Raw genomic sequence first — 9,481 nt, 5'->3', positions numbered from 1 at the left:
TCCACAGTTAAAAGGACACACAGCAGTTGAGCGCTGACTGGATGCAGCGGAATAAATGCAAAGGACTTGTTATTGCAATTATATTAAAAAAAGACAGTGGGGGAGGAGAAACAAATGCCCTTCTGCAAAGTATTCTCATTTTTTTAATGCATTAATCACTATATGTTTGCTCTGCTTAGAGTATATGAAAAGCCTGAAGTAACAAAAAACTCATGTGGTGGCAAACCAAAGAATAGGTGCAAATATTAAAGAGATTGAAAGGAGATAGAGGAGGAGACCAGGCTGAAAAAGCAGAGAAGAGGAGTAGGAGTAGGAGTGAGTTGTTACTAATAATCCTCATTCTTTTCTTAAAGATCAAAATTCAGAGCAACAAGAACCCCAAAACAAAAAAAAAATAAGGAAAACAGAAAAGGTTACATCCATGTTAGTCCCACAATATTACAGCTGCTCCTTGCAAAGGGAGTCCTAAAAAAGAGACAGTGAAGAAACTWGTTCTGATGCTCATATGGAGGTGCCTCGGTCTGGGTCATTGCCAAGATTGAGCCCCAGCGTGGGAGTTGGTTGGTAAGGGATAGATGACATTGTTTTGATGGGGCTTCTGAAAAAGCCACCGTTAGGYGCCCTGTGCCTAAAAGGGCCAGTTCGGTGCTCAGGTACGTTGCCRAAGGAGAAACCAGAAGCAGCTTTAGCAGACAGAGTACGGCTCAGAGTCTGGATCTGCTCGGGTATGAAGGTTGTCGTGGTGATGTGAGTGTTTCTGAAGTCACTGATTTGCTCCAGCGCTTGACGCGTGGGTAAAGTGTCAATGTCCAGCGGGGTCAAGTCAATCGACGAGGTGGAAAACTGTTTGTGGGGACTGTCGTCGTCCGTGCAGAGGCTGTTCACGCGCCTGTGCAGGTGCTCCAGATCGATCTCCTTGTCATCCTGGGGAAGGAGAAACACAACATGTACCGCTCACTGTGGCCGTTGTTGCCAGGCCGAGGCTGCACAGTGCAATCAGAACTGCTCGATAAACACAGCACACGAGTAACCAAGGCTTCCTGCTAGCTGACAGTGGCTGGGGGCACACCTCAGTCTGAACAGTACGCACCCCCCTGCCTAAAGCTGGATGGGCTCCAACGAAGCGAGGGGAACTCTACCCTTAGCCCACATCTACCTGCACGCTCTGAAGCTGAACAGCAAAAACTCAAAGGGCTCCCAGTAGCTTTCTATCATGAAAATTCAGACTTGGAGCTGGGGGACGGGCGGTTTAGATGAGCCGTGTCTGAATAACATGAAACTTTGTATYGCAAAAACAAAGCATTATCTCAAACGTGGGATGATGCCAGTTCTTAAATGCCATAACGAYGACTAAATCTGAGTGTCAAAACGGGAGGCTCTAAGGGATCAGATAGCCCTCATCATCARTATTAGTTCTCTCAGGGCTTGAGGGCTAAAAATGTACCAGATTGATTTTTGCCTTTATGATATAAACGGTAATGCAATAAAGCTGAACTTCCAAACAAGAATCCAAGCACTTGTGACTTATTTTCATCACACAAAAAGGAGTACACCAGATCAAATTTAAATTACAATGCCAAAAGAGGGATTAATTCTCTCCTTACCTACAGCGAAGAAATTCCATCAATCCTGATGGAATTACAATGTTGTGGGTGAGAAGAGAACAAGACCTGGGGTATTTATTTTAACAGATCATCACTCCCTCTTACCCCTGTCCTTTTTCCTCCCTACATCTCTCCCCACAGAGAGCTCAGTTAAAAAGGCTGTTTGTTATAATCACGAATTTAAATGCACGTAAGCTAAAAAAAAAAAAGAGGAGAAAGTCCTGGGTGACACAACAGATCACCTGCATCATACACAAGTTTCTACTGAACTGCAAACCTTAATTCAATGTCGTGTTAAGTTTACACATATAAGGGATATTCCCTCTGTCTAGGTAGTGCAGCTCATTCAGAACAAAAATCAATTTCAACTAACCTTCTTAAAATTTACCTTAATCTCTGTGAAATCTACTGGCTCTTCCAGGCCACTAGAAATAGCTCACACTCTAGGACCTCACAGAGGGTAATAAGGCAGCTGATAGATGCGCACTGGTGACTTCCAGAGTCGATTACTGCAATTCAATGGCTGGCTTGATCCAGAGCTCATTGAATCAGTGGCAAAACTCCTAGTATACCGAATGGGCTTTACATCCCTCCTTTGTCTAGGGCTGAAGTCAAGCACTCTGAAAAAGTCCACCTAGAACAGACTGCAGGAGTTCATCTACTTAGCAAAACTGATCGCCAAACATTTGCACTGGTACCACACCGAATACAGAGCCCAAATCAGGGGGGACTCAGGGACTGGTTCCCCTCTAAGATTTTACCCTCTGAGGGCCGCTACATTTCACAAGGAGACAGACCAGGGAGAAAGGGGCAGGGAATGGGGCCGCAGGACACTCATGCTGGAAACACACCTAACCCAGAGGCTTTGGTGTTTGAACGCATCATGGGAGAAAAAAAAAATGCAGCGCTCATTCCTTTGACTTAGCTTTCTGTCTATAATTTATTCACAYGTGGACATAGACATGGATGCACATAACAACCACACAGGTGACACCAAAACCAAACGCATTCACCAAACTCTCTCGCCTGTAAACTTTGGAGCTGCATTTGGATGCAGAAGCACTGGGGCCACATTGGAAACTACAGAAATAATACAGAGGCTCTGCTAGTGCGGGCAGCTCGTGAGCACGTCTGCAAGGGACAGTCCTAATTCATTTTCCTGTTACTGTTTTGCAAAGAAAAAACTGTTATGCTTCGAAAAGCATAAGAGCACTTTGCAATTTAAAATGCCAATAAGGAAACAAATAGAATTTCATCACTTCTGAGCCTCTGTAAGTTATTTAAAAAATATTCCTTGTTCTTCTCTTACTGAGATGCATTTGGGGCTAGGGTCAGACCAGTAAATATATATAAGTGGTGATATTCTCCCATGCTTAGCCCACAACCCAAGCTCCACCCAAGTGATACACCGAAATGAGACCCACTCACAGTAAGATTGTGCATATCTCCATTATATGATCTTTCCTCTTCTCTCTTGTGTGATCAGTAGTGAAATATTCAGCAGTTTTCACATTTAAATTATCATCAGGCTTCAGAGTCAACATCCCATTGAGATTACTGGGGCAGTTCATACTTCTCTCAGAGCTAGTGTTTAAGGCTGTCTGCAGACTCAGGCAGACATCATTGAATGGATTACTTCTGGTACGCGACTGAAATGTTATCTTCGCAACCATAAGACAATTTTTTTCAGTATAAATGCTTGCATTCTGGAGCACAAGATGGCAGCCACCAGGAAAAAGGGTTGGCTTGCTGACCACAAACTGGCCCAATCTGACCCCCGATTCTGGACTAGTGGCCTGGAAGAGCCAATGGATTTCATGGAAGCTAAAATGAATTTTAAGAAAGTTAGTTCAGACGTATCTCTTCGCTGAATGACCCCCACATCCAGGATAGTGGGGACATTCAGCACATATGTCTATGTTAAACTCAGTTTTGAGCCAAGCTTTTCAATTGAGCTTTGAGATACCAATTTAAATGCTAAGCTAATGAATATACAACRAAGACCAAGGAGGCCAAATTATACCATTTGTGGAAAGTACACATTTGAATTTCTGTGCGCTTGAAAATTGAAGAAGTATGTAATTTTATAGTTATATAGYATGTCCAGGTTGGTTTTTTCCTTTGTTATTTAATTTTTATGTTTTGCACCAGATAAATATGAAGTTCTGAAAGTTTTCATAAACAAAAGTCTAGTAAATTTTAACTTTTTTATGATTTGCCAGTTGAAAGTACATGGTTCCCATTCCTGAGAAAGCCAATTTAAAGACTAAAGATGTTTTTTGCTTTTAATAATATTCTGGTCCAAATCTTTAACTAAAAAAGCTTGGGAATTAAAACAGGCAAGAAAAGATTAAAAATATTCTAACATCAGTGCCAATGCTGTCTAATTAGGTAGTGTAATTAATCCTGCCTGATTACACAGCATTACATTAGCAGGAATAAACACAATGGAKAAACTGCAGAGAAGGTGAGACCACTGCACACAAATTATCAGCAATACCCCACAACAGGTGTCTAAGCTACACAGATAGAAAAGTTATAATTGACAGTGCTACATTATAGCTCATACTTAGGTTCTGCCTTGGGTATCTGTGCCAAACATTTTAATAACATTTTTTTTCTATAGTTTCTCTAGTATTTTGTGGAGCTAAAGATAAGAAATTTGTTACAAGACTGCATAAGGCTMAGCTGGCTGGTAAAGAGAGCGGGGGACTGCCAGGGTGAGGAAAGCATTATGCACGCACATGTGAAACCAAACTCATCTCTGGTGTGGAACAACACATCCCCCACTSGTTTCTAGACCTTATGCAGCTGCTAAAAATTTCTCTGGCCAGGATTTTCTAAAGCAAGTCTGTATTAGATTTCAGAAATAAGTCTGCCCTGAATCTGAACAATCCTRAGTACAAAAAAATCACAAAAACTCTCACTTCCACAGACTTCAGATTAAATACTGAGAACTGAAGTTTATGGAAGTCTCAGGACGTTAACGTCTTGGAAAATCAAGAGAAGCTTATTTAAGAAGCTAACTACAGATTTAAGGGTTAAACTTTAAAAATTTGTTTTGAAAGACTCAGCCATTGATCTTAGAAAATATATTTTGCAAGAAAAAGCCAAAAAGCCTCTCAACTTTTTGGTGAGAATTATCTTTCACCAATAGGAATGATGTAGTAAGTACTGATGTATTAATAATGTATTATTCCATAAGTAACATTTGTGCTTTACACAGAATAGTTACATATTTATACATCACTACTATACACATTTTCTTTCTAGCTTTTTTAAAAAGAATGGTTAAAAATATTTTGAGGAACAACAGTTACCTTAAAAATTMGGAAGCTAAGGAAACTTCTCTGAAATTGTTTTCCCTCCCTCTCTTATGTTATAAATTCAAGGTAGTGGTCTTTAGGATGCACGAAAATTTTCCAGGAGAAATGAAGGGTCTAATACCTCTTTTGAAGGAACTCGGGAGCCTTTCCTTTTATTCCACCAYGTTTCCAACATTGCAATGAAACAGGATAGGACAATCCCAGCAGCGAGGATACAGAAAACACCTGCAAAACTTTTTATGTCCAGGGCACCGCCTTTCTGTTTGGCATCCACAGAGGAGTAAAGGTCGCATTGACCATTCTTAGGCCACCACTTGTGCTTCAGTATGTCCATGTCTCCGTTCTGCTGCAGCTCCAAGATCCTTGAGGAGAAAACACAGAGCCAGGGGTTACACAGGGACAGCAGGGGTGGTTCCAAGAGCACAGGGCCACCCAGATGATGCCAGGCTCCGTATCACCATCCCACGTGCCCAACGAGGCCAAGCTGCTGCTGGATCCGAACAGATGGGTTTAGCCGGGAAACAAGGTTTGCTTGCGAGAGCATGGGGCTGCCTGCACAACCATCAGCAAACAGTCAGTTGCGCTCCTCTCTAGATATGCAAAAAACACATGTGGGTCTCTTTCTCCTTTTATGCTTCCCTAATGAAAATGCTTTACTCGATATTGCTATGCTTTTTTAGCTGGCCTTAGGTACAGACTATAGCAATCAACTTTTGTAGTGCATGAGATATTTGAAAACATTTTGCATTTCAGCAGACTGAAAAGAGGCACTTCAACCTCCAAAAGAAAAACATAGTTCAGCTCTACCAGGATACATTACCTTATTATAAACTGGTCCTTACCAGGTTGCAGATTTGCTGCTTCGGAGAGAGAGTTCACCTCTGAGCAGAAGCGCATGAGGGCAGCCAGCAAAGACGTGAACTAATCTGATCACTTGKGCCCAGTGGAAAACACTTGATCTCCTGCTAAGCGATTTCCACAAGAAAGTTTGCTGTTGTGCAAGTCATTCGTCTTTGCAACCACATACCTGGCTCGCTGCCTATGATTTACCGGGTAGCTTGCAAGGCTTATATATTTTGCTAGACTTCCTATAGGAAGGGGAATGAACAGTTTGAGAAACAAAAATTTTGTCTGGGAAAAGAYTTTCATATTTGGTTCATTTGTTAATCCAAATAAATCCAAATAAATCCCTGAGGATCATTTTTTAAAAACATCCACAAGTGCCTAGAGTAGCAGCTGGTGCATCTAGTTACCCAAAATAAGATTTGATGATTACATTTTAAAAGAGTAAAATAAAGTAAATACTTCCCTTCACATAATAAATTTGTTTTTCATCTCAATGTTGGAAGGCAAACAATCACTTCTGCAATCATTTGACGCAGCATGCAAAAACTCCAAGTGCACACAAACCAGCAGAAGTCTGGGATGTTACTAGTCAAAGCTGCATTACATCAACAGAGGCAGAAAAGCTCACGCACAGACTCACGGCTACCATAACTGCTCAACGCAGCGCTCTACATGAATTCAGAATAATACAGCATTAAGGAAGGGAGTTAAAGGCATCCCAGACGTACGGTACGACTGCCCTATTCACAGATCGTTCAATCTCTAATTCCACTTGTACAAGTAAGTAATCCGATTAAGTCGCTAGATTTGCTATGGCATGTAAGCTTATGTCRGGGTCCTGCCAGAAGCAGGAGGCTTCACTGTGCCATCAGTGATGTGGGTGGCTGAAATCCCCGAGCAGCTCTGGAGTGAGTTTCCGCATCCCACGTAGGAGGATGCCCTGCAGCTGAGAGCCTGACCTGTTCGGAGTGGAACCGCTCATGCACTTCCGCACTGTACCAAAGGCAACAGTGCCTTTTCCAGGGCCCTGCAGGAATAAACTGAAGTCAAAAATCAGTGGTTTTGGAGATGTCAGGACTGCCTTGTTTACAAAGCTTTTTACACATAAAAAGTGGGACAGATCCTGTGCACTGCCTGCTGACAGTGCATTGATGAAGGCCAGCCCTGAAGAGTGAAGAACAAGGTCAGACAYGCCTGGGCTGTACTTTGAATAGCCCCTGAAACACCATGAACTTAGGGAAGCTTTACCTTGAAGCTTCCTAAGAAGGCAGGGGTAAGATAAAGATAGGAAAACTCTCCTGATACCTATTATATCTACGGAAGACGAGCTTTAGAGACACAGGGACAATGTAAGATCGTTTTCATTGCTGTCTACAGCTACCTGATGGGAGAGTGCAGAGAAAATAGTGGCAGATCCTTCTTGGAGGYGCACGTTGACAGGATGAAAGGCAACGAGGACAAGTTGGAACATGAGAAATTTCAGCTAGATAAAAGGAAAAACGTCTGTGCAATAAGGGAGGTCCAACACTGGACTAGGTGCCCCGGAGAAGTTGTGGGACCTTCCTCCTTGGCCGTATTCAGGGCTGCACTGGTCAAGACCCTGAGCAACCTGACTGAACYGAACCTGCTTCAAGTAGAAGCTCAGGCTAGAGACCTTCAGAGGTCCCTTCCCACCAAAAGTACACTATGACTCTACAACTGCAAACATTGTCTATACACTGCTCTCTGTTATGGCATACAGTGCTTACAGCCATATCTCACCATAATTCTGGTTCTTGCTCCCCTCCCATCTCGCACTAGGACTTGCACAAATATTTTGGCCCAAATATTCCAGTCTGTTACATTAGCAGTAGCAGCAGATACTCATCATTTCTGATAAGCAAAAGCCTTTTATATAAGCTCTTATAGAGTGACTGATGATCAGTTTTCAACATCTGGCCTCAAACACTTGGCGTACATGTTTTTATATTTCGGAATTACTACACCATCTACATAAGGAAGTAATGGAACAACATTCTGGAGCATATTTGTTTTAGTAGCAGCTCTAAGCCCTGAGCTGGGCTGTTTCTGTTTTACTCAGTCAGTAATAGATGAGCCATCCAAAATGATTTCTCTGTTCTCATTAATTAAGTGATTCTTCACTTGTCAGTATAATTCCTGATTACACAAGACATCTTTTCAACAATAGGTATTTGCATAAGACATTGAACTGTAGCTTGCTCCTTAAAAGAGATTTATTACTAATTGTATTCCTGGTAATTATTGGCAATTTTCTTTATGAATGTAACATATAAGTTCAATTGTTTAAAGAAAAGCATAAAAAATGAGGCAGAAACCAGAGACAGCAATTACATGATTACATGGAATAGCCTAGGAAATTGAAAGATTATAATGAAGTCTTGTAAAACTGCAGCTGAAAATAGATGTTGAGAGTGAAACTACGTATCAAGAGAAATTATGGGAACATGAATATCCAACTATATTAACATCATACGGACAAAATGGGAGGTCCCAGTTCTACTAGCCTTAGTAAATATTGTACTTCTGAATTCAACAGTTTGGAACAAAAATAATAGCCTACTAGCAAAGTTTAACACTACCAAGATGTTCCTAGTTATGGGAATTACTATTCTTTAATACATTTCCAAAAATGAAAATTGCATGTTTATTCTGTGAAATTCCATGAAAAATACAATTGAGAAGGAAGGTTTCTTGGAAGTAAGCAACGTGTAGGCACTACTATACCCGTGTGTTGCTGGAGCTTCCCACACGATGGCAGTCTTTCCATAAAAATAAGTGCTTTTGCTGCAATTGCTAGTGGGTGCACATGCACATACTAATCAGAAACCTGTTGCAAAGCAGACACTACAATCAGTTTGATATTGATTTTCCAATTTAATACTTGACTAAAAGAATAACGCATTAACTAAATGCTGTGGATGATAACACTATGCTAAATGCTATGACAATCTTCAGCAAGCGCCACTTTTCATAAGTCCAAGTTTTTTTACAACTGAACTTTTCCATGACAGTCTTGGCTCCTATGAGCCTGCAGTACAAGGGAGTAGTACTGCAACACACAAAGCAGTAGTAAGAGCAGTGGAAAATAATGAGACGCATGATTTCCTGTTATTTTGAAATATCTTAGTCTTAGAAAGTTACAAAGGAAGCCCATATACTTAAAAAAAATTAGATTTGTTTTAAAAATGTAAGCTTTGAAACTTGCTTATTGGCAGGGTCGTGATATATTTTTCTTTAGCAGGCAAACTGACACAGTAACAATGTTCAAGTCARCGAGGTGAAGTTATTAAACCATAGAAAAGACAACAAAACATCTACATAGACTTTGACTAATTTAGCCCTGAATTCGTAGTGCCAAGTGATGTCTTGCGGGAGTAAGTGTAGAAAACCAGACTGCCTGCGGTTTCCAAATCTGATGCTGATTTGAACAAATCCTTTCCTACAGAATCAGTGGGAATAGGGTTGGATTCATCTCACTAACTACACATCTCGCTGTTGGCAGTGAGATGTAAGTACTCCTCCAAAACACCGCAGAAAAAGATCAGCATGATARCAAAGAACACAAGTGCTATAAAACTGAAACATCTATGACAACGCTATTTTTTGATCTCGCGCTTTCATTCTTTCYGAGTTTTAAGTAATGGGCAAGGGACATGACAGGTCATTCATAATGAGGCCAGAAAT

The 9,481-nt window shown here is 41.1% G+C and overlaps 1 protein-coding gene across 1 annotated transcript in view; it reads right to left on the bottom strand.

Annotated features, from left to right (window-relative positions):
- Positions 1–270: 270 nt before the first annotated feature.
- The window catches only part of GRID2 (glutamate ionotropic receptor delta type subunit 2), a 689,884-nt gene continuing 680,673 nt past the window's right edge, over positions 271–9,481 (bottom strand). The window contains exons 15-16 of the mRNA XM_085299928.1: positions 5,052–5,292; positions 271–924 (exon numbers count right to left, since the gene is read on the bottom strand). Of these exons, the coding sequence (XP_085156054.1) occupies positions 502–924; positions 5,052–5,292 (664 nt within the window). The 3' untranslated portion in view covers positions 271–501. The remainder of the gene's footprint in view (positions 925–5,051; positions 5,293–9,481) is intronic.

The sequence above is a fragment of the Rhea americana genome, unplaced genomic scaffold, assembly GCF_003343005.1.
Source record: "Rhea americana isolate MKP2758 unplaced genomic scaffold, rheAme1 scaffold_157, whole genome shotgun sequence".
Lineage (NCBI taxonomy): Eukaryota > Metazoa > Chordata > Aves > Rheiformes > Rheidae > Rhea > Rhea americana.
This window is presented reverse-complemented; position numbering and strand designations above follow the sequence as displayed.